This window comes from Bubalus kerabau, chromosome 23 (assembly GCF_029407905.1).
Source record: "Bubalus kerabau isolate K-KA32 ecotype Philippines breed swamp buffalo chromosome 23, PCC_UOA_SB_1v2, whole genome shotgun sequence".
Taxonomy (NCBI): domain Eukaryota; kingdom Metazoa; phylum Chordata; class Mammalia; order Artiodactyla; family Bovidae; genus Bubalus; species Bubalus kerabau.
Genome location: NC_073646.1, coordinates 28,015,736 through 28,039,547, shown reverse-complemented (window position 1 = coordinate 28,039,547; position 23,812 = coordinate 28,015,736). Strand labels below are relative to the sequence as shown.

At 54.5% G+C, this 23,812-nt stretch overlaps 1 protein-coding gene across 2 annotated transcripts; it reads right to left on the bottom strand.

Moving 5' to 3' along the window:
* Positions 1–145: 145 nt before the first annotated feature.
* FBXL19 (F-box and leucine rich repeat protein 19) lies at positions 146–21,262 on the bottom strand. 2 transcript variants are annotated; one of them, XM_055562689.1, is made up of 11 exons: positions 20,894–21,262; positions 19,397–19,597; positions 17,896–18,039; positions 17,686–17,772; positions 17,380–17,598; positions 16,725–16,886; positions 15,087–15,598; positions 6,270–6,433; positions 6,008–6,169; positions 714–932; positions 146–606 (listed from the first exon to the last, which is right to left on the bottom strand). In XM_055562689.1, the coding sequence occupies exons 2-11, from the start codon at positions 19,571–19,573 to the stop codon at positions 428–430; spliced, it is 2,025 nt and encodes a 674-aa protein (XP_055418664.1). In that variant the 5' UTR covers positions 19,574–19,597; positions 20,894–21,262; the 3' UTR covers positions 146–427. The 2 variants fall into 2 exon arrangements, with proteins under 2 accessions (XP_055418664.1, XP_055418665.1); XM_055562690.1 differs by having other exon boundaries at positions 16,854–16,886; positions 20,894–21,261.
* Positions 21,263–23,812: the final 2,550 nt, after the last annotated feature.

The following is a 23,812-nucleotide window of genomic DNA, read 5'->3' as shown; positions in this document are numbered from 1 at the left end:
CCTGATGGTCTGCTCTCTGCCCGCCCCCCACCCCCCAGCCCATCCTCCACATCCCCCAGCCCCCTGCTCCCAGCATCCTGTGTGCAGATACTCTCCCCATTCGCCCCCCGTCAAACTGCACCTCAACCCCCCTCCCACCAGCCCTTTGGCTCAGCGCCCCCCAGTACCTCTGACCCGCTTCCCCCAGGGGATGGACAATGAAGCAGGTGGAAGGGGGAGGGGATGGGAAGAAGAGACCCCCAGAGATATCAGTGCAGGGGGTAGAGAGTGGGGGAGGCTGGCTCGAGTCCCTGGGCAGGAACCCCAAGTCGTAAAACTCAGGAATCCCAAGTCATGAGGTGGGTGACCTGGCCTCCTGGCAGGGGTGAAATGAAGGCCTGAGGTCCAGGCTCCTGATGAGTCCTGGGGGAGGGTGGGGGGCACCCAACTAGCTGTCCTTGAGAAGCAGCTTCTCTTCTGGGCAGCGGAAGGGGCCAGGGGGCCCGGCGGCTGCCAGCCGGGCACAAGCTTCTGGGGAGAGCTGGCGGCAGGAGCGCAGGTCGAGGCGGCGGAGGCGCGGGCAGCGGCGGAACAGCGGGAGGCAGTGGTCCGTGAGGCGGTGACAACCTGAGGGTGGGGTGACGGCAGCTGAGACCAGAAGGTGAGCAGGGGGTTCACCCGGACCACAGGGCCCAGGAGGCTGGAAGGATGGAGAGATAAGGGACGGCGCTTACCGGCGAGATTGAGGTGTACCAGGGTCTCTCGGAGCGGGGAGGTGGGGGCAGTGAGAAGGTGGACACTGGGATCCCCAACGTGGGCGCAGTGGCTCAGGTCCAGGGCGCTCAGCTGGGGCGCGTGGCGCAGCAGGAGCCGCAAGGAGGCGTCCGTCAGCTCCAGGCCGGCCAGGCGCAGCTCTGCTACCCCCTGTAGCCGCCCTCGGCTCTCCGTTTGCCCTGCAGTGGGCAGAGAAGAGGTCACCACTGTGGGCCACTCGCGTCCCCGCACCGGCTATGTCTGCACCCTCCTCCCTCACCACCCCCGACCTGCTCCCACTCTAAGGGAACCTCGACTTGCGTTTTCTGCGTAGCTCGTGGCTTGCTCTTCTCCCCCAAACCCACACAAGCCGCCATCATTTCATCTGTCCACTGCTCACACTGCCTCCTAGGGGAGGCCTTCCACGATTATGCCATTTGGAACTATAACCTTCCACGTACTCCCAACTCCTTCCCTGCACTTTCTCCTCTTTTTCTCACTGATGTATTTTTCTCTCTCCCACTAGAACAGCAGTCCTCAACCTTTTTTTGCACCAGGGACTGGTTTCATGGAAGACAATTTTTCCACGGACAGGGCTGAGGGAAGGGGGGATGCTTCAGGTGGTAATGCGAGCGATGGGGAGCCATGGGGAGTGATACTGGGGGTTGGGGACCCTTGCACCAGAATGCCACTTCCAGCAAGGCAGGAATTTTTGTCTGTCTTGTTCTTGATCTATGCACAGGACCTGGGACATAGATGCCTGTCAATATATAGTCACTCATCCAACAAATGACATCCCCACCAGGACGGACTCCTGTCCCACCTCCTCACTTATCAAAAGACAGCGATTCTCACAAGGGAGAAAGGGTGGCAGGGTGACAACCGGGAGCTGGGGCTTGACTGGGGTGACAACCGGGAGCTGGGGCTTGACACAGATACACTGCTGATACTATGTATCAAATATGTAAGCAATAGGAACCTACTGTACAGCTCATGGAACCTTCCCTACTCAGTGCTCTCTTGTGGCCTAAATGGGAAGGAAATCCCCAAAAGCGAGGATGCGTATGTGTATACATAAAGCTGACTTACTTTGCTGTATAGCAGAAACTAACACAACACTGTAGAGCAACTATACTCCAATAAAAACTAATTTTTAAAAAGAGCAGTTCTCAAATGTATGAGACCACATCCCTCTTCTCCTAAAAACTCTCCAAGGGCACCTCAGAGAAGTCTAATCTACTTGGGAGAACATTCGAGTTCCTACAAGGTCTCACCCCTGTCTCAGCTCCAAATTCCTCTCCCTCCTTCAGAAACACTTGAGCCAAACTCCACAGGGGACCCTGCCCAAGGCCACCTGTGTTCAGTCCCTTGCCTGGCCAGGGTCCCTGGCTTTCCCATCTGAGCTCAGAGACCTCCCCTTTCTCCGTCTCTGGGGTAGAAGAGCTCCCACCCTTCATCTCTGCCCCCAAAGCTTTCCTTTATATTGTGTCTACCATGGTCCTGCATTTCCATTTTTGTAACTATGCTTGAGCACGCACTATAGGCCAGGCAGCGGCTAAGTGGCAGTCTGCCCCTAGCCCAGTGGCTCTCCAATTAGAGGAGAGAGAGAAAGAAAAAACGAGAGACAGACAGACAGACAGAGACTGACTTCTGTATCTCCCTGGGCTGCTGGGTGAAACCAATCGCTGGTCCAGCCCCCAGGGAGTCTAACAGGTTTTCCTGGGACTTCCCTGGAGGTCCAGGTTAAGACTCTGTGCTTCTCCTGCGTGGGGCATAGGTTCAATCTCTGGTTGGGAAACTAAGATCCTGCATGCCACACAGCATGGTCAAAAAAAATCCAGACAAAGGAAAAACCAAGCTCTCCAGCAACGCTGAGCTGCTGGTCCCGAGACCACGCTTTAGGAACCACAGCCTTGGGAGACAAGTTTTCTGATCATCATTCCTGTTTACAGATGAGAACACTCAGGCTTACATCCCCAAGCCAGCTACTCAAGATCACATGACTATGGATGAACAGAGCCAAGACACCAGGCCTTGTGACTCACAAGTCCTAACTCTTAACCACAATGCTATCAGCTTTCCAGGCCCCAGCCTCACCCTGAAATAAATAAACTAGATCATACGACCCCAAGTCAGGGAACTAGCCTGCACGAGAGTTTTATGGATCTGCAAAGTGCTCACATTGTTCTTAATGACTGATGCTATGTAAGAGGTGTGTCTTAGTCGCTCACTCCTGTCCGACCCCATGGGTTGTAACCTACCAGGCTGCTCTGTCCATAGAATTCTCCAGGCAAGAATACTGGAGTGGGTAGCCATTCCCTTCTCCAGGGGATCGTCCTGACTCAGGGATCAAACTCAGGTCTCCCACAGTGTGGGCAGATTCTTTACCATCTGCGCCACCAGGGATGCTACATAAAAGGGCATTTTTATAAAGAAATTTTGATATGGAGCTTTTCCCTGAAAAATTGTAAGATCTAGCATCACTGGGCTACCCCATTCACCTCACGATGATGCTGAAGCTAGGTGGTAAGGTGTACTCCCTAACATCCTGCACCAAGCTCACCACTTCTGTAACCTGCCAGGGCACCTCTGGGCACCTACTTGGCAAGCTCTGAATTCTCTCCTTTTCTCTTTGAGGAGCTGGGAGCCTGAAGAGGGGATATACCCGCTGATGCCCTCAACCTCAGGCCACAGCTAAAGGCCAACAGAGGGAAGCGGAGGAAAGAGAGGTCTCGTGTGGCTAGGGCAAGGCAAGTGGGCTCAAGAAGGATTTCACTGAGGTGGGCCTTTAGGGATTTATTTGAATGAGAAGGAATGGCGAAGGGAAGGGTAGCCAGGCAGAGAACAGCAGGGGCAAAAGCAAGGAAGTAGGAAAACTTGCAGTGTTGATCCAGGGACGCCACACGAGGACAGGAAGCAAAGGGGATAGAGGTGGGCGTACAGGATTTCCATGGTGCTCCAGCGGTTAAGAATCCGCCTGCCCATACCGGGGACATGGATTCGATCCCTGGTGCAGAAAGATCCCACATGCCAAGGAGCAGCTGAGCCCGTGAGCCACTACTGAGCCCAAGCACCAAAACTACTGAAGCCCATGTGCCCTAGAGCCCCTGCTCTGCAATAAGAGAAGCCACCGCAATGAGAAGCCTGTGCATTGCAACAAAGGATAGCTCCCGCTTGCTGCAACTAGAGAAAACCCGAGTGAAGCCAACAAAGACCTAGTGTGGCCAAGGGGAAAAAAAAAAGTGGGCAGAGTCTCAAGGAGCATGTTAGGCTTGGGGGGGCCTGGATGGCTCACCTTTGCGAGCTCCTGATAAAGGGGCTTAGACTGAAGTCAATTCAAGCAGGAGAAGATGGAGTTGGCCTGCCAGGCAACCGGCACATTCTCACCTCACAGAATGCACTGTTCTCAACGCTCAGTCCAGCTCCAGGAAGAGAGGGCCACGGGTGGGTGCTCAGATTTGGCCTGGCCTATGTGACTTGCAGCTGTCACTCAAGACCTCTGGGGCCTCACCCAGAAATCCTAGTTCCTTCTCTATCCTAGTTCCTTCCCCTTCCAAGACTGCTGTGAGGGCAATGGGGTGGCAAGAAGAGAGCCATGAAAGAGAGTTGCCAAAGCAAGGTGCTGGGCTGAGTTGACAGTCCGTGACCTCATGGAGCTTAAGAACCTTGTAGGAGACAGATTTTAACCAATAATTTCACCACTGTACAGTGATATGCTAGGAGGGGACCGCTCTCTGGAAGAGGGACTCTCATCTCAATGCAGGAAGAGATCTTGGAGGGCTTCTAGGAGGAAATGACATTGATGCTGAGGCCTAAAAAGCGACTGGGTATCAGGCGAGGAGGATAGAGCATTCTAGGCAAAGAGAAGTGAGCAAAGGCCCTGGGGCTGGAGGAAACTTGGCAAGGAGGCTGAGGTGGCTGAAATGTAAGGATAGCATAGCTCAGTGGGAGCCAGACCAGTGGCCTTATCGACCGTGGTAAAATACTGATCTGCATCCAAAGAGCACCAGGGAACAACAAGAATGAGTGGAGAACATGGGGTGACGTGGACAGACCTGATCTTCTGGGTGGGTCCCCTGGCTTCATTATGGAGAACAGACTGGTGGGGACCAGAGAAAATGCTGAGTATCCCAGCTCCTGGCTAGAACTAGACGAAGAGCTCCAGGTGTCAGCACTCCTACCTCACACCTCAGTAGGAACCTCCAAGTGACCAGATTGGTGCTTACCAGACCAGCCCCAGTTCCCAGCATCCCCTGTTTGCCAGCATGGTTCCCACGCCTCACAAAACTGCTTATTCCTTCACACTCTCTGGGAAAACCCTGTCTCTTTAAGGACTCAATTCAAATAGCACCTCCTTAAGAAGGGCTTTTCTCATCACCCTCCTTCCTCACCTCTCCACCCCCGCACCAACCACAGACGTTACCATGTCATGCCCTTCTATTTCTGCATGACTGGGGTTCCACCAGGGTGGGGAATGGGGCTCACTCAGTTTGAGGTCTCCAGGGCCCTACCCAGAGCCAGGCCCAGAGGCTATGAGCCACGAAGCTGACTTTACCTGGTGGCGGGGGCCAGGGCCTGAGCAGGGTGAAGAGGTGGCTGGGGTCTGACTCAGGAAATGTAACCACCACCTCCACACAACCTTGCAAGTCAGCTGGCTCCCTCGTTTCTGCTCTGCTCCCTCAGAAAAGTCCTCATCGTTTCACTTCAGGGCAAGAGGATCTAGGGGCCAATTCTACTGCTCAATCATATCTTTGCTGGGCCCCCACATGAATTTTAAAAAGAATCTGAATTACGTGCCATCATTTAAAAACCAGGATATTTCACAGAAGATCCTTTGGCTCCTCTTGACAAATGGAACTGACCAGCCACCCCAGGCCTGTGTTCTTCCACAGCGGTCCCACTGCTCCCCTGGGAGAAGTCTCCCCCAGTAGTGCCCACCACACCCAGAGATTTCGCTCACAATCCCCTGGCTTCTCCTAGAATTCTGTGTCATCCTCCTGTCCCACACTGAATTTCATCCCCTAATTATCTTCCCCTCTGGGAGTCAGGGGCTACATCTTCCTTATCCCATCCCCTCAGCTCTGATCACAGGGCCCAGCACACAGCAGGAAAGTGAATGAATGAACATGGGCCAAGCAGGACCTGTCTCCTCAATCTCAAGCTCTATCCGTTCTTCAAATCCTTTCAACAGCCAGCAGGAGTCGAAAGAGACTGTGGAGGCCTCATCCCCCAGCCTGTCCAACCCCTCCTACAAAGGAGCCAAAAGAGGCCACACCTGGTTTGGTGTCTGGCGGAGGCAGCAGCAGCTCGCGGAGCTGGGAGTCTTTAACGTCCTCAATCCAGCGGAGGTCCAGGAGCCGCAGGGCAGGCAGTGGGGCTGAGCCCAGGGCAGAGACAGAGAGCCAGGAGCAGCCAGAGAGCACCAGCTCCTGCAGGCCTGGGGGAGGGGGGAGGTCCCCGGAAACAGGTGCTAGGAGGGCTCTGTCCCAGGTCTGTTCCCTTCCCTCACCCCACCCCACCTCACCACCCAGCACTACCTTGCAGTCGGTTCAGAAGCCACATGAGCTGCTTCTTGGAGACACCTGTCCAGCTGAGGTCCAGGGCTCGAGGCTGGCGGCGAACCACACCACTAAGCATGGGCGGGGTCAGTGACTTCCTCCGGCTCAGATCCATTCGAGGCCACAGACGCTTGTCGTAGCACCTGTTGGCCACAAGGGGGAGACAGAGACCTCAATCCTCAGCTCCCAGTCTCAGGGAACCCACAATCCCCACCCTGGTTCACCCCAGTTCTCTCCTGGGCCATACCAAACAGCAGGGGTGGGCGGGAAGCCCCAGGACCCAGGCCAAGAACACTGGGTTTGGGGTTCAACTCGATCACTAATTGGATGTGAGATCTTTGGCAAGCCCATCCCTCTCCCTGGGCCTCAGGCCTTGTTTATAACACAAAAAGTGATAGTCAACAGGTGGGCCTTGCCCACGAGGTGGTTATAAGATCAAATGGGGTCATTACAGTTAGTGGACCTTACAGGGACTTTCCTGGTGGTCCAGTGGTTAAGAATCTGCCTTCCAATGCAGGGAACATGGGTTCGATCCTTGGTCGGGGCACTAAGATCCCACATGCTGTGGGGCAACTAAGCCCATGTACTGCACTAGAGAGCCGGCACGGAGCACCTGGATGAGCTGTGTGCTGCGACTACTGAGGCTGTGTGCTCTAGAGCCTGAGCATCACAACTAAAGAAGGCCTCACCCTGCAGTGAAGACCCAGCCCAACCAAAAGCAGAATCTATAGTGAGTGGGCCTAAAGCTTCCAAAGCATTGTGCCAAAGACACACACACTCTACACACTGTATTTGATGGAGACCCAAAGAGATCCAGCAGCAGCCCCCATCCTCTGCCTTGGGCTGCTCACCAGTTATGGCGGCTGTGGGTGCTTCTCAACCTCTACTAACTGCCGCCCGTGGTCCACGTTTGCTCGTCCTGATACCAGCTGCCCAGGGCTTGACTTACTAGTCTGTGATTTCTGTGAGCCTCCAGCCAGAATGGAGACTTTACAAGGGCAGCCCTGGCTTCTTCCCCTCAGCGCCCCCAGCGCCCAGCGCCGGGCCAGGTGCGTGGTTTACCTGCGGTACATCTGTTGCATGAATGGATGCTCCCAAGCCGAATGTGAACCACCCAAAGCTCCCACGGAGCACCCCTACCACACACTTCATTTATGGCTTCCCAGTGATTCACTCAGTCAGTGTTTATGGAAGGCCTAGTAGGTCCCAGTTGTTGAAACTACAAAGATGAATGAGGCCTGCATAAAGTGAAACGGGTTGGTCTCCAGCAACTCTGATAGCCTTGATGAGACCAACATGCAGGAAACTGGAGAAGGGCTTCCCAAACTGATGTTACCAGGGAACCCTCCCCATCTCTGCCAAAGTCATCTACTAATACACTGTAGTATTGGGTTGGCCAAAAAGTTCATTCAGGTTGCCCCCCATGTAAGCTGTTATGAAAAATCAAACAAATTTTTTTTGGCCAACCCCATACACTAAAGTTCCTCGAGTGGTCTAAAAAGTTTCTTTAGTACAGTAGTTCAAAGCCATGTCAGAAAGTTCCCACTGGGCGAGATGAACTGTATCAAAGCAGCAGGGGTGGGGAGGGGAACCAGGAAACTGTCTCTTATCTCTCTCCCAGCCCCGCTTCTGGGAGGCTTTCCCTTCAGGAAGCCGTGGGCTGGGGCAGAGATGCCCAAACTCCAGTCATTCAGTATCCACTTATCTGCAGAATGTAAATTTATCTTTAAATCAATTCTTAAAACCAGCATTTGCACTGAAAACCAGTATTGTTTCACATACATATGTTATACTTAGACATAAACACCATAAAAACAGACCAGGATTATTAAATTCCAGTTGGGTGTTGCTATGGCTTTTAGCTGCCATATAAAGACTATTTTTGTTAAACAGGGAGATAAGTATTAGAAAGGTTGTCAAGTGTTACAGAATCTGCTGGCCAATGCAGGAGATGTATGAGACGCAGGTTCAATCCCTGGGTCAGGAAGATGCCCTGGAGGAGGAAATGGCAACCCACTCTAAGATTCTTGCCTGGAAGATTTTATGAACAGAGGAGTCTGGTGGATTACAGTCCATAGGGTCCAAAGAGTGGACACAACTGAGCGTGCACGCATCCGAAAGATATAATAGCATCCAATGGAGGAAATGTCTTTTCAAAACTACTAATAATAGAGAGATCAAGCCAAGTTTTTGTGCCACTTGCAACTCTCAGGCAAACTCCGGAACCCTTGGGTGACATTTTAGGGAAAGCTGGAAACACATACACCAAGGCTTTGATCCAAAAAACTCCACCCTCTGTCCCACCTGCCACCTCCTACCATTTCCCTTCCTCTTCTGGCATTCTAGCCTCTCCCTCTCCTGGTTCCACCCACTCAAACAATAAACACTTGCAAATCTCTCCCATTCTAAACAGGAAAAGAAAAAAAAAAAAAAAGTACCCACCTTCAATCCAGCTTCTGCCCCTAGGTTCTGTTCCTTATCTCCTTCCACTCAGTGAAATCACATTCCATCCAAAATTTCTCTCTGCTCACTCTGACCCAGTCATGAGTTCCAGCTCAACTGTCACCACCAACTTGAAGCCCTCCTGAATCTTATGTGGCTAGTTGGGAACCCTTCCCCCCAAGGGCACACACAGGCCACCAGCTATCTGTACACTGCACTCCGCAAGGGCCAAGCCAAACCACCTGCTTACCAACAGACACCTGCTATCTGGTGCCAACCCATTTTGGCACATGTTTGTCTTTGATGGAACTGCCAACCAACCCAGATCCCTCAGGGCTCAGCTCTAGTGCTTCCTCTTCCAGGAAGTCTCTCCTGATTTTTCTCGGCTGCAGCTAATTTGTCCCTCTGCCCTTGGATGACCAGAACACTGGGTTTTAAATCTCAGAGTGGCAGCCAACAGTCACCGAGGGCCCCCTACGGATACTAAGTGTCAAGACACTGAACAGTGAGGAAACGGGGGAGGCAGCCGAGTCTTACAGTAACTGGGACAACAAGGGACATGATAAGAGCCAGTGAGAAACTAGGTCGGGGAGGTTCCTGGGGAAACAATGCCAGATCTGAGACTTGAAGGAAGGCAACAGTTGGGGCTTCCCTAGCGGTCCAGTGGTTAGGACTTTGCGCTTCCACTGCAGGGGGCACAGGTTTGAAACCTGGACAGGGAACTAAGATCCTGCATGCTGCACAGCAGGAGTTAATTCTATCGAGGGGAGGAGGAAGAAGATTTGAGTTTAGATAAGGAAGAACCAGTGTTCTGGCCAAGTACACAGAAAAAAAAAAAAAAAAAAAAGGGAGAGCTCTGAGAATCTTAGGCAGTAGGAACAAAAGGCGATTCATCATCTCACCTTAACAATGAGGATGACGAAACACGAATACCTGAATACCTCATGTTCACCCATGAAAACCCATGTTCACCAAGGGTTTACTACGTTCTACACATTACACATTTAACTTCACAACTGCCCTAGGAGGTGAATACTATAATCACCATCTCCTTTTTAGAGGTCAGGAAAATGAGGTCCAGGGAGGTTAGGAGACTGATTTCAAGGTCCCACTTCGATTACATGGTAGCAGAGCCAGGTGGTAGAGCAAGCTGGTCTGGATCGAGAGCTCCAACATGGAGAAGAGGCAGGCTACAGAGGAGGGCCAGCCCAGGGTAGGGGTGTCTTGGCCAGGAAGGCTGGAATGCCAGGCTGAATGAACATGGGCACAGAGCTCCAAGGCACGGAGTGTGAGCAGCAGGGATCGAAGCCCCAGCTCTGCCGCCTCTGTGCTTGGAGTGACCTTAGGCAAGTCACTTGCTCTCTCTGGGCCTCATTTTCCAAACCATAAAATGGTGTAAAAGCAGCACTGATTTCACAGGTTTGCTGCAAAAATGAAGGGAGAGTACATTAACTCGTTTCATTTTTTTAAAATAGTGATTTAAAATAATTAAACAAAAGATGTTTAAAAAAAGGGGGGGAGACGATGCAGAGGAAGTGTTGAGCACAGTCACCATTCTTGTCCAAATGTCCAACAGGACCATGGAAGTTTGTTGTGAGGGTAACAGGGGGCCATAGACAGGTTCTTCCTAGACTAGTGTATGCATTTTCAGTCACTAAGTCGTGTCTGATTCTTTGCGACCCTATGAAGCAGGTTCTTCTGTCCATGGAATTTTCCAGGGAAGAATACTGGAGCAGGCTGCCATTTCCTTCTCCTGGGGATCTTCCTGATCCAGGGAATCGAACCCACATCTCCTGCACTAGTAGGCGCAATCTTTACCACTGAGTCACTGGGAAGCCCTCTTCCTAGACTAGAGAATGACACTTAGGTAAGAGGTTGGAAGAAGTCCAAGGCCAAGGCATCCATCACCCAGGGGACGCCGAGCCTGATGACCAAATGCCCTACCCCACTCCCTTTCCCCTTGACTCCAGACACCCCTGACCAACTCAGCCCACCTCCAAAGTTGAGTCCAAAACCTCCCTCTTGCAGAGGCCCTCTGGGGCCACAGAGCTAGACCAGCCAAAACTGCTACCCGTAAGGACCTCACAGCTTCCCAGGCTCCAACCCAAGCCACTTCTTCCGTATCGGCTCTCTGGGCTCCTTGCTGGCACTGAGGTCCTTCCATGCGTCCATCAGTGTTTAGTCCCAAGTCCAGCTGCCTTGACCAGGCAGTGTAGTGCCTTCCTTGCTCATTTCCAGCGAAGTCTCCCCCCTCTTCCCTGGGACTCCGCAACTCCCCCAGGCCTTGCCTCCTGCTACGACCCCACCACCCTCCCGACCTAGGCAGATCACTGTGCCTGCCATTTCCAAGAGAAGATGGAAGCCATCCGACGGGAAAGCCTGCACTTCCTGCTCTCCCACCTACAAATTTCTATCCAGCTCCACCTTCGCTGCCTCTTTTTCACACTTCAACCCGATTTCCTCACTTTCATTCACTAGACAAGTGTTTTTTCAGTACCTCCTGTATGTCGGGTATCCTAGAAACTAGGGACATAGCAGAGAACAAACAGATCAAGTCCACCCTCAATTCCAGGCAACCTGGCTCCAGTGCCCTCCCCCCCCCCCCCCCCCCCCAGCACAGCAGAAGACAGCCAGGCCTCTTTGGAGCAAAATCCAATGGACACTTCTGGTCCTTGATCTCCCGTGACCTCTCGCCAACACCCACCCCTGTTCCCTCCTCAATCTCTCCTTCAGGACACATTCTGCTCCCAATCCCCTCCAAGTCTCTGGCTGTTCTAACTCACAAGTGCTGACACTGATTTCTGGCCTCTTCCTTGAAGCTGCTATCTATAGGTTAAAAACTCCCCAACTTGGATCTTTCTTTTTAGCAACAGACCTGTACCTCCAGGTGCTCTCCTGTTAGTGCCTGATGGGCCCAAAGGCCTTTCAGACCAAACCTAGCAAATGCGAGCACTTGGCTTGACCCAGGAACCTGCTCCCGCTAAGTATTCCCAAGCTTGTGCCATGATCTTGCTGCCCATCCAGGCTCATGGACCAGAAACCCAGCTGCATGTCACCCTACTGCCTCCACGTCCATTTAGTCACCAAATCCAAGTCATCCTGCTTCCTAAGAAGTCTCAACTCCTGTCCCTCCTCTTCATCCCCACAGGCCCTGCCTCTGTGCCCAGGTTGACAGAGCCTCTGGACTAGTCCCACTGTGCCCTCTCAGGCCCTTGGTCAGCCCTACCCTTATTCTGCTCATCCAAAACCACCATTTTGTTGAGCATTTAGCACCCTTTAGCGATGGTGCTAAAATCACCTCATTTCATCCCTACTAGGTACTGATATGAATCCAGAGTACAGATAGGAAAACTGAGGCCCTGATAGGTACAGCAATCCACCCATGGCCACTCATCCAAGAAGTACAGGAGTCACAGGTGAGAAACCCATGGAGACTAGACTCCTAGGCCCAAGCAGAAAACCACCATCCAGTCCAGCTTCTCTGCTTCGTCCACCTGCAGTCACGAGTCTCCCCTTGAGACAGAAATTGGGTCTTCATCAGTTCTGGGTCCCATGTATCCAGCACAGGGCTGGCCCTGACCAAGAGGCCTTGGCAAACGTTTCCCCAATGACTACTAGAGGCGGAGGAGGTGATCCCAGCAACTGCTGTAACTACTTGTTTCTATTATGTGGCAGGTTGACTGAAAACTCATCAAGGGCACAGATCTGAGTTCCCAGAATGTTAAAAGTCTGTGCTTTCAGTAAATATTTGTAGCTGAACCAGTGATAATGATTGCTGTTAAGGCACTAAGAAGTTTCTATTTCCTAGGTACAGTCCTCGATTCTTTGTTGTATCAGCTCACAAAAACACTCATGAAGTAAATGCCTTGGTTCCCGTTTTAACAGATGAAGACACTGATGCACAAACTGATGTACAGAGAAGGAACTAGCCTGACTGCGTACAGCTCAGCAGAGAAAGATTCAACTATGGAGGACTTTTCCTGGGGGTCCAGGTTCAAACCCTGGTCAGAGAACTAGATCCCACATGCCCCAAGTAAGAGCTCACAACTAAAATCTGGCGAAGCAAAACAAACAAACAAACAAACAAACAAAGGCATTAAAAAAAAAAAAAAGATTCAACTATGGGTAATTTATCTCCAGAGCCTGTCTTCCCCTCCTCGTAGCTCTGTAGCCTCCACAGACCAGCAAGTATGAACAAGTACACCAGAATCCTAAGGAAAAGGACTGGGGTTTAAGGTTAGCCACTGACTGCACTGTGACTTCGAGTGTCTCTCACGATCTCCCTTCACAGGGCTGTTAGTATGAGGGACACATCAACTAATGTGTGCACACCCCAACAGGATGCCCGGGCCACAGGAAGGGTCTGGGGAAAAAACCTGGATTTACTCACTTAATAAAATGTGTTTTGAGCACCTACATTATCCTTTGGGCTTCCCTGGTAGCTCAGACGGGAAAGAATCTGCCTGCAATCCGAGACACGGGGGTTCAGTCCCTGAGTTGGGAAGATGCCCTGGAGAAGGAAATGGCTGCTGCTGCTGCTAAGTTGCTTCAGTCGTGTCCGACTCTGTGCGACCCCATGGACGGCAGCCCACCAGGCTCCCCAGTCTCTGGGATTCTCCAGGCAAGAACACTGGAGTGGGTTGCCATTTCCTTCTCCAATGCATGAAAGTGAAAAGTGAAAGTGAAGTCACTCAGTCATGTCCGACTCTTATCGACCCCATGGACTGCAGCCCACCAGGCTCCTCCGTCCATGGGATTTTCCAGGCAAGAGTACTGGAGTGGGGTGCCATTGCCTTCTCCAATGCATGAAAGTGAAAAGTGAAAGTGAAGTCACTCACTCATGTCCAACTCTTATCGACCCCACGGACTGCAGCCCACCAGGCTCCTCCGTCCATGGGATTTTCCAGGCAAGAGTACTGGAGTGGGGTGCCATTGCCTTCTCTGTAGGAAATGGCAACCCACTTCAATTTTCTTGCCTGGAGAATTCTATGGACAGGAGCCTGGCAGGCTATAGTTCATGGGGTTGGCAAAGAGTTGGACACGACTGAGCGACTAACACACATTATTATCTTTTGTCCTGTGCTGAGAACATGAAGATAAAACAGATACAGTATTTGCCCCAAATGCTTACATGGGAACGTGAAAACGAATGAAGGCTTGTCAACATGCAGAAAGCCTCTATGTGCTCTTTAGGGGTGTGGGGGTAGTGTTGGAGGAGTTTGGTGGAGAGGTGGGGGTGGGGGTTGTCAGGGACAGGACTGAAGAGTAAGACCAGGGGTTGGAGAGGCTGACCCACATTCCTATAGAAACAAGACTCAGGAAGCAGTGGGGAGATGAGAGGAGGGTAAGTGGAGGGTGCTGGTGGTAGCTCCAGGCCACAAAGAAGTTCCAAGCATTATCAGGAGGCCCAAATATGGCTGCCACTTGGGGAGCAGGGGCCAGTCAGCAAAGGGCTTTCTGCTTTTTGGTTGTAACACATGGCTTGCAGAATCTTAGTTCCCTCCCAGGGATTGAACTCATGCCCTCTGCAGTGGGAAGTGAGGAAGCCCCATAACAGGCTTCCTTAGGTGTGCATGCATGCATGCTAAGTCACTTCAGTCGTGTCCCACTCTCTGCGACCCTACAGACTGTAGCCCGCCAGGCTCCTCCATCCAAGGGATTCTCCAGGCAAGAATACTGGATTGGGTTGCCACGCCCTCTTCCAGGGGATCTTCCCCATCCAGGGATCGAACTTGAGTCTCCTGAGGCTCCTGCACTGGCAGGCAGATTCTTTACTGCTGAGCCACCTAGGAGGCCCCTTCTTATGTGTTAGTAGGATCAATAATAAGACTGTCCTCAGTGTTCTTGCCTGGAGAATCCCAGGGACAGGGGAGCCTGGTGGGCTGCCGTTTATGGGGTCACACAGTCGGACACAACTGAAGCGACTTAGCAGCAGCAGCAGCAGAGAGAGGTGAAAAGCAAGTGAGAGGATGCAGGTACAGCAGTCAGCGCTATACTTGGCACATATTAAACACTTATAAGTAACAATTTTAAGGAGAAAGGTTCTAGAGCCAGAAGGACTAGGTTCAAATTCCTGGTTCTACTGTTTCCCTCCACATGACCTTGACCTCAGCTTCCCCTGAAAATGAGGATAATAGTACCCACCTCACAGAGTTGTTGTGAGGGTTCAGTGAGCAACTAAATCAAAAGCAGCCTGTACACATCAGTACAGAAGTACCAACTACAGCACGTACACCCTACAGAACCATCATCAGTACAAGCACCCGGCCCAGAGGCTCAGGGACCTGCTGCAGGTCACCCAGCGAGTGAGGAGCGTGTGGGGCAATGGAACCCAGGCCTGTCCAGGCCACTCACCAGCGGCTCCAAGTCCGGCACACTCGCATGCAAATGCATAGCTCTCGGGGCCCAAGGTGCTGGAAGACACGAAGCCAGGCGGCGCGGGGCAGGGGGTGGTCGGATCCAGCAGCCAAAGGCAGCGTGTCGGGCTCGGGGCTTCGAGGTGGGGGCCGCACCACGTGCCGCTCCAGCTGCGGGGGCCGGGGTGGGGGCGCGGGGCCCAGGGGCCAGCTGAGGAGGGGTCCCCCACTGCCAGGGCGCACAGCCCGCCGCCCCCCGCGGTTCTCCTTCTCGCCCGAGCTGCCCCGGGCTGGCCGTCGCCCATTCCGGGCCTCGCCAGGAGCCTCATCCTCACTCAGCGATGTGCCTGATGAGTCGGAGTCCGAGTCGGAGTCCGAGGAGGACGAGGACGTGTCGGGCACCCGCTCCAGCAGCTGGCACATCCGCTTGAAGCGCTCGAGCTTCTCCCGCTGGGGTGACGGGGAAGGCACCGCCGGGCCCTCAGCAGAGGCCAAAGGCGGCTTTGGTTTCTGCAGGGAGAGATGGAGGCTGTTCTAGGGCCTGGCACCTGCCTTCCCACCCCCGACCCTCGAGGAGTCACTGGGGGGATGAATAGCCGGAGGGACAGTCCTGAGTTCCTGCCCTGTGGGGCCTCAGTCAAGTCATGCTCCTCTCTGGACTTCTCACTTTCCTTATCTGTCACAGGAAGGTGCTGATGCAAAGAATTCAAAGACTTATGTGTCTCGATAGCTTATGAGTTTCCAAAAGCAGTGAGGTGTGGAGAACAGTTACAGATCTAGTTTTGCATATTGACCTGGCTATCAATTCTCTGTGACCTTGGGAAGCCCCTTTCTCATCATCTATAACACAGAAAGCTGGACCAAACAACTTTGAGCGTCTCTGCAATGAGACGAGAGTAACAGTGATCATCCGGGCCTGGGTGGAGCCTCCCACCCTCGCTGACTCATGACATCCTCAGAGCGCTGGGATGCAGTGGCAACTTGGGCCACTCTTTCCAGATATAAGGAAATGTAGGCTCCGAGAGATTATGGAACTTGCCCAAGGTGACAATCTGACAAATGGCAGAGGAAGAATCTGAGCGCAGTCAAGCAGACCCTGGCATCTGATGTGTCAGTGCAAAGTGACAGCTGAATGCCAGCTTTGCTATGTGACCTTGGACAAGTCTTCAAACCTCTCTGGGCCTTACTTCCCTCAAATCTAGTCCCTTTGCAGTTTACAAAGCTCATTTAATGTCATTAAACAGCTTTGTGGCATAGACCGGGTAAAGGAAGTGGTATCATTTCTATTTCACTGACGAGGAAACTGAAGCCCAGAGCAGCTGATAAGTTGCCAAGACCAATCAGCAAGGCAATGGTTGAACAGGGATTTGAATTCAGTTCTTTCCCCTTAAAGGTTTGGAAAGATGAGGCAAATGGGTTAAACGATACCCCAAGGGTTCTTGGCAAGTCCAGGGCTCTTGTGGCCTGGCCCCAACCCACTCTTCCCCTCTACTCGTCCCAGGGGCCCAATTGCCTGCCCATCGTGGCCAAGCGGGGCTGGGGTAGGACAAGGTAGGCAGGAAAGGACAGATCTCTGTCTCCAGGATAGAGGGTGGGGCAAAGGAAAGTGGGAAGGGGAGGGAGGTCCCCGGCACACCTCCCAGTTCTCGGGAGGGAGCCCAGGGTGGCAGGACGAGAAAGCCTGGCTCGGATTCAGAACCCTGGGGGGCAGAAGGCCGGGGCCGCCTGGGTCCGATCCTCGGAGGAGGCAGGCGTCTCCACCCACCTTCTTCAGGTGCCTCTCTCGGCCTCCTTTCACCTACCAGGGCAAGAAGGAGACAGGGGGCAAGGGAGAAACGCCATTAACCCCTGGTTGTCCACAAAACTAAGATCTATGCTCACCTTTTAGGACTACAAATCCCAGAAGCCCCCACCTCAGGGAGATCTCTGAGCATGCTCATCGGGTAACCAGTGTCTTGGCTCACTGAGCATGCTCTCATCTCCTCTTTCTTCCCCCTCAGGCCTTTTCCAGCCCCTCCTTCCTCCTCTGCAGCAGCTTATTTGAGCATGCTCTCTCCCTCCTCCCTAAAACACCCAAAGCTTCCCTGTCCAGCACCAGTAGCTTCTCACCTGTACCTCTCCTCCACACTGAACATGCGCCATCCTCCCACCTGAAATTCCGAACTACATCTCCCAACAACCCCTGGGGGGAATCCATGAAGCTGAATGTCCCAGGTTCTCCCCAAAAGCAACAGGACTACAGCTCCCCAAATCCCTTAGGCTGGATCAAATGAGCATGCTCCCTGGCTCACCTTTTTCCTTGGGGTAGGGGGCTCATTCCCTGCCTCCCTCTCCTTTCTTTTGGGGGGCCCAGGCACGTCCTCTGAGGGGGGCCCAGCAGGTAAGGGACCTTTGCGCCTGGGTGGAGGTGGTGGAAGCGGCGGCTCTTCCGTCAGCTTCCATCCACTCCCCAGGCTGGCGCCCTCCTCGCCGTTGTCAGCCCTGCGGCGGCCTGGTCCCTCACCTGAATCCTGGGGAGATGGAAGCTGGGGGTGAGGTTCTGCACCAACCCCCGATCTCCCGCCTACCCAGAGCCTGGCACCCAGCCAAGCCTCTACCTTGCTGGTCCGGCCTTCCTGGGTGCAGCGAGGGCACTCCCAGCAGTTGGGGATCTCTGCATTGATGACACCCTCAGCCTTCCCCATCTGTAGACAGAGGCAGGGAGTGGATGTCAGGTGTCAAAAAATTCAAGAGGCATCCTACCCCAGCTCCTTACTCCCCAACAGTCTGAGCCCCACCCCGGCCTCCAGGGTCGCCAGGACCATCACCTTCAGGCAGCCAGGGTGGACGATCTCGTTGCAGATTGTACACTCCATGAGGCTCAAACCAAATTTCTCTTCCTCTCCTTCCACTGTGTCCTCCTTCCCAGCCTCCCCACACAAGAGGCATACAGCTGTGTGTGGGAGCACAGGCTGTTGAGGAAAGGGGGTGTCAGGGACCCCAAAAGCAAGCCACAGGGGAAAAACTGTTCTTTCTGGGGACCCCAGCAAGCTGCAACATAAGGTTTAAAACCCATGGGGGCAAGCTGGGTCAAATCCTGAATTTGTTCCTTTTCGGCAGTATGACCTTGAACTGATTTAACCCCCTTATGTCTCAGTTTCTCCATCTGTCAAATGGAGCTAGGAAGTTTTCCTCGCAGAACTGTCATAAAAATGAGATAATGCAGAAAAGGCAGTTGGTAACACAGTTGTCACTGTTGAAAGCTGCATCTGAATCCAGGGCCTGGGTGACCTGACGTAGCTGGCTTTGGGAAAGAAGGGAAGACTATAGGCCAAGGTGACAGTAATACTTAGAGAGAGCTGAAGGGAACACAGCGACAGATTGGAGTGAGTCTGAGTTTCCTCAATGAGCGTATGGGGGTTGCCCTGGACCCCACAATGAACCTGGTTTTGACAAGAACCCTGGGAACACTAAGGGCACTTGACTGATCTTAGGGAAGGGAGAGCAGCTATCAGACAATATGACTTTAGGAAAAAAATCAGGGGTAATACTGAGTCATATCAAGAAGGTTGTGAGGCAGGCTCAGGGAAGAAGCAGGTGGGGAAGAAGAAAAGTGAGGCAAGGGTCAGGGGACAAAGGAAAAACAGGGAGGGGCTGTGAGGCAAAGAGACCAACCAGGAAAGGGTGACTGCAGGGAAAAAGGGAGGTGGTGGCAGAAAGGGAGAGCAGGATGCAGCTGGTCCCAAAGCTACTGGTAAAGGCCCACTTCAGGAGCACTGGGGAGTACTAAGGATGAGGAAGGCCGGCACAACCCCGTGGTTCTTAGATATCTACTATGTGCTGCGCCTGGCAGCAGGTACCTTCTTATCCATGCTGTTTGACCTTTACAACTCAACAAAGGAAACATTTCACGGAGAAGGTACCTTGAGGGTCACAGTGATTTGCTCAAGGTCACACAGTGGGTAAGACTAGCTTCAAATCCGAGACCACTCTCACAGGTGAAAAGGAGGCCAAAGAAGGCAAAGACCCATTCCTGGCTCTGGGGAGGGGGTCCAAGGGAGCCCGAGCTTTCTGCGGGTCTCTGCCTCTGAAAGTTGGGAAAGGCCTGAAGGTAGGGTGTGAGAGGGATTCCTCTGTGGACCCTAACATTGGCCCCAGCTTGAAGCTGAGGACAGAAATGGGCCTGGCGGATATGTGAACCAGCCAGTGAAGCATGAGCGAATCTATGGCAACTTGACATGACCCTCGTTGGAGTCACCCCCAGCCCCCCAGATAGGCGCTGAAGTCAGCTGGGGAAGGGTGCCCCCCTGCAGCGGGGGCAGAACTCACGGCAGTGCACTGCCGCAGCAGGCACGACTGCTTCATGCGCCCGGGCCCCCCGAATTTCTTCATGTCTCGGCAGAAGTGGCAGTCCCCGCACTCAGTTCGCACACAGGCCCGGCAGCGGCGGCAGCGGGTTCGGCGTCGGCGCGCTCCGGCCCCCGGCCCCCGGCTGCTCGACGACATTGGGGGCGTCAGCAACGCCGAGGGCTGTGGGTGGAGGGTGGCAAGGTCAGGGGGGTCCACAGGGACCCTGGCCGGCGAGACTCCTGGCAGCTTTCCCCCGACTCCTAGGCAGCCAGAGCTTGCCTTCCTACCCAGGGAGACAAGGAACAAGGAGGTGCCCCTCCTGCGGGGGGTCAGGGGAACCCCCATCCCTCTAGGCAAGGCCACCCTTTTCCTGAAGCAGCTCACTTGGCTCCTCCGGGAGCCCTGAGAACTAGCTTCCTGACCTCACTCCTACTCTAACACTTCTTCCAGACTCCCGCGCCTGACCCAGGGAGGATGAAGCGACACCGAGAGGGAAAAGGGCCTTTCCACCGACATCCCCACAGCAAAGCTCCCGGGAAAACCAGGGCTCCTTGTCTGTGGAGTCACCTGAGACAGGTCCCAACTCTTCCCCTGTTCTCCAAATGTGCTCCATCCCCGGCTCTCCCCAAGCTGAAACACTCCAAATTCACCTCCCAGATCCCCACAGATTCCTGATTGCCAACTCCAGACTTCTCTCTTTTCTCTCAAAAGCTACTAACACCCAAGTCCTCTCTGCTAAAGCCTAGATTTCCTCCTCACCTTCATGGGAACCTGCTCACCCAATCTAACCCCTAAAGATCCACCAGGCTGCCCAACGTCCCAGCACTCACAGACCTTCTTTCAGACGCTGCTTCTGAAGCCCTCCGTGGCCCCAAATTTCAACTCTGTTCCCCACAGAGCTCCCTCTGCTCCAACACAGCCTCCTTATGGGTCTCTCAGGTCAACCTGGGCAATCTCCCAGATTCCCTGGGAATCTAGAATCCAGCCTGACATCTCCATAGAACTCAAGATGGGCTCATGTGCACCGCCCCCTGCCTCCCAGCTTCCCAAGCTGCTTTCCATCCCTAATTGTCTGGAATCCCTTGGGCTCCTCTTCCCAGGCAAACCAGATCCTCCAAGATCCCGCACAGATTCAGCAGGCCTGGAGGCTCGCTTCATATCCAGAGTCTTACCCCAGCTTCCCCCTTTCCAGACCCATCCATGGGGGAAAAGGAGCCCTCCAGCGCTCCAGGGGAGGGGCCTTGGAGGGCTGCAATTGCAGGCGGGGATGGGGGTCTGCAAGGGGAAGCAAGGTCTAGGAAGGAAGACCAGTTCCCCAGGGTTGAGAGGTAACAGGAAAGAGGGCTGGAGATGAGGAGTTTGGAGCTAAGAGAGGGTGAGGCTGGGGGCGGGCAAGGTAGAGAGAGGCCGGGCTGAGGATGAATGGGACTGGGAGCTGCCCAGGTCTGGGGGTGAGGAGGAGCCGCATGAACCCACCTCACACGTGTCCCGGGAGCCATCTCTCCCTTCTCGGCAGCTCCCGGCGGGTCGGCGGCCATCGGCGGCGGGGGGGCCGGGCGGCGCGGGGCGCGGAACGCTCAGAACGCCGGGGTCCACGGCCCCCCGAGGGCGCTCGGCCCCTCCCTCCGGCGGAGGCCGGGACGGCGGCGAATGGAGATGGGGGGCGCCGGGGGCAAGGCCCTCCCACGGGCTGCGGCGCGGCCCTTCCAGGGGGAGGTCCTGCTCTGGGGGGCTCAGTCCCTCAGTCCCCCCAGGCCAACGGGGGCTCCTCGGGCGCAGGGTGCACAGCTTCTGCCCGGGCCCCACTCAGTCCGGGGGTCCGAGTCCCAGTTCCCCTCCCCCCACCCCGCCCCGCCTCTCCCCAGCGCCCCCGGCCCTTTAACTGGCCCCTTCCCGATGCCCACTGCCCAGGGGTCCAGGGCCAGGCCTGGGACCCCCCACCGTTTCCGGGGTTCAAGCCCCGCCCACCGCCCGTTCCCGGGGAGGGGGGGGTCCCTGTAACCTGCCCCCCTCCCCTGGGCCCGCCCCTGGTCTGCGGCCCCCTGCGCTACTGCTACGGAGCGAGCAGAGGGGGATGAAGGAAGCTGCTGGGCCCCGCCCCCCCAGCCTGCGCGCGCCCCCGCCCTCTCCCCTTCCCCCCAGCGCGCGACCCTCAGGAGATAGAGATTTAAATAAAATTTGAATAAATCCCCTTGCTCAAGCCGGAGGGTAGAAGGAAAGGATGGAAGGGGACAGGAAAAGGGGGAGGGGGCAATAGGCGTGCCTCAGCCCCCCTGGTCCCCCGGCCCCGCGCTGCTTCGGCCCGGGGCCCTGGCCGCCTCTCTCATCCCTCCTGAGCTCCTTCCTCCTTCCTCCTCTTCCCCCTCCCCTCCCCTCCCCTCCCTCCTCCTTCCCTCCTCCTCCTCTTCTTTACTCCCTCCTTCTCCCAGAGGAACCCCGCCCCCTGCCCCCTCCTTCCCCCACCGCCTCTTTACAGGACTAACATGCGCAGGGCACGACGGAAGAAGTAGTCCTGCGGGCGCTGGTGCTACCGTGGGAACAATAGGATGCTGGGGTCAGCGGGAACTACAAACACGATGGAGGAGGACGTGCCAAACAGGGAGTGGAGGATGCCGGGAGTTATAGTCCGGTTGCCCCAAGGCTCCGGGTTGCAGAGCGTAGAGGAGTGGGAACTATGACTACAAACAAGATGGCCTTCTACCCCGGCCCGACCTCCTTCCCAGGTACTCACACGCCCTCCTGTCCACAACCCTCCGCGTGTGTGGTACCTGACGGGACTCGCAGTCCATCTGCTGCCTTCCCGCTGCCATTTCTACTCTTCAGGAACAATGGAAAGGTGAAAAGGAACGAGGACTACAATCAAGATGGCGGAAGAGGGGCGGACACCTGATTAGTAGTCCACCTTATGAGGTGCGATGGGAATAGTAGTTTCCTAACCTTCTAGAGTTCCTTAAAAATGGCAGGACCAGGAGGATAAGGAGACTACCATGAAAATGGCAGGCAACCGAGCCTCTCGCGGTCGCCTCACTCTACCACCTTGGCACCTCACCCGCCTGTAATATCGAAATTCCCCTCCTGTTGGCGCAAAGCTTGACGGGAGTTGCAGTCTTCCTGACTCCCTTATATTATCTTCGACCAGACAATGGAAAGGGAAAGGGGCGGGGTCTACCAGCAAAGATGGCCGCTGGAGGAAAGGGGAGAAGGTGACCTGGGACTTATGGTTCATGCACTAAGGCTACTCATTGTGGAAACAGGGAAAAGGACTACAATAAACATGGCAGGCTAGCACATCCTCTGCGCCAGTGCCTTCTGGGGGACGTAGTCCCTTCCTTAGCTCAACACAGAAAGGACGTGCGCTATTGAAATGTGTATCACCACCGACAGTCCACGTTGAGAGCGGACGGAAACGGAGAGACTCTTTCCTTCTCTCCTCGCCACCCGCTTCTGACGACCTCCAGGGAAATGTAGTTTCGTGCCTTGACTCGCTAGTGGAGAGGAAGAATTTCTGTCGCCAGTGGGGATCAATGCGGGTGAGGGAGAAAAGACGTCCGAGAGATCCAGGAATCTATAATGTCCACCTCCTCGTGTGGCGAGGACTTCATCTTTCAGGGGAAGGCTCTTAAAGGAAAGCAACAGTAATCAGTGTTGTGGCGACAAGGGAGGCGTGGTTCTTGCCGAGAGTACTGTCACGCTGTTGTCCCTTGGAAAGCTTCGGCGCCTCACACCTGATGCTTGTTCCCCCAAACCTCAGAGAATCGGTAGCTTCCAAGTCGGGAGAGCTCCAGGGAAAAGGCTCTGGAGTCATACAACATCCCCACCCCTCCTTGGGAAGTCACCAAACCTCGATTTTTCTCATCTGAAAAATGGGGATAATGATACCTACCTCGAAGCAGAGTGTTATGACAATGTTCACGAAAATGCCCACCTTCAGGGCCTGACACAGGGCACGTGTTGGCAGTTCCTTTCTCGAGGGCCCTTCCAGCCCAGCTGTTTTGGGATCCCAGGTGTCCATCATGCCGGAAGGAGTTAGCTCCTGTGAGAAGAAAACTGTGCCAGGCCGTCTACCCTATCTTGAGCCGCACCCCCTCCTCCCCCGCCCCTCATCTGGGTCCTTCGGTGTCCACTACCGATTACTGCTGCTAGGGGGCGGCCATTCCCCGTTTGACTGAGGTCCAACAACCTGATCAGATTCCTCAACCTGAAGTTGTGGGCGCTGCCAATTGCCCAACCAGTCTTGGAGGCACCCCCGCCCCCTCGCCGCTCCCTCCTCCCCCTCCCCGCTAGACACCTCAGCTGCCGAGGCAAATGGGCCTTTTTCCTACCACAGTACCTTCTTAGCTGCCTTCTTAATCTTCCTCCTCTGCCTGCAAAACTATTCACTTTCGACCCCTGTGG

Excerpts from the sequence above, each read along its gene's own strand:
- FBXL19 (XM_055562689.1), bottom strand. The coding sequence starts at position 19,573 with ATGTCGTCGAGCAGCCGGGGGCCGGGGGCCGGAGCGCGCCGACGCCGA. Across the intron at positions 17,773-17,895 it reads TCCACCCTGGCTGCCTGAAG|ATGGGGAAGGCTGAGGGTGT; the intron begins GTGATGGTCCTG and ends CTCTGTCTACAG. Across the intron at positions 15,599-16,724 it reads TCCCTCCCGAGAACTGGGAG|AAACCAAAGCCGCCTTTGGC; the intron begins GTGTGCCGGGGA and ends CTCTCCCTGCAG.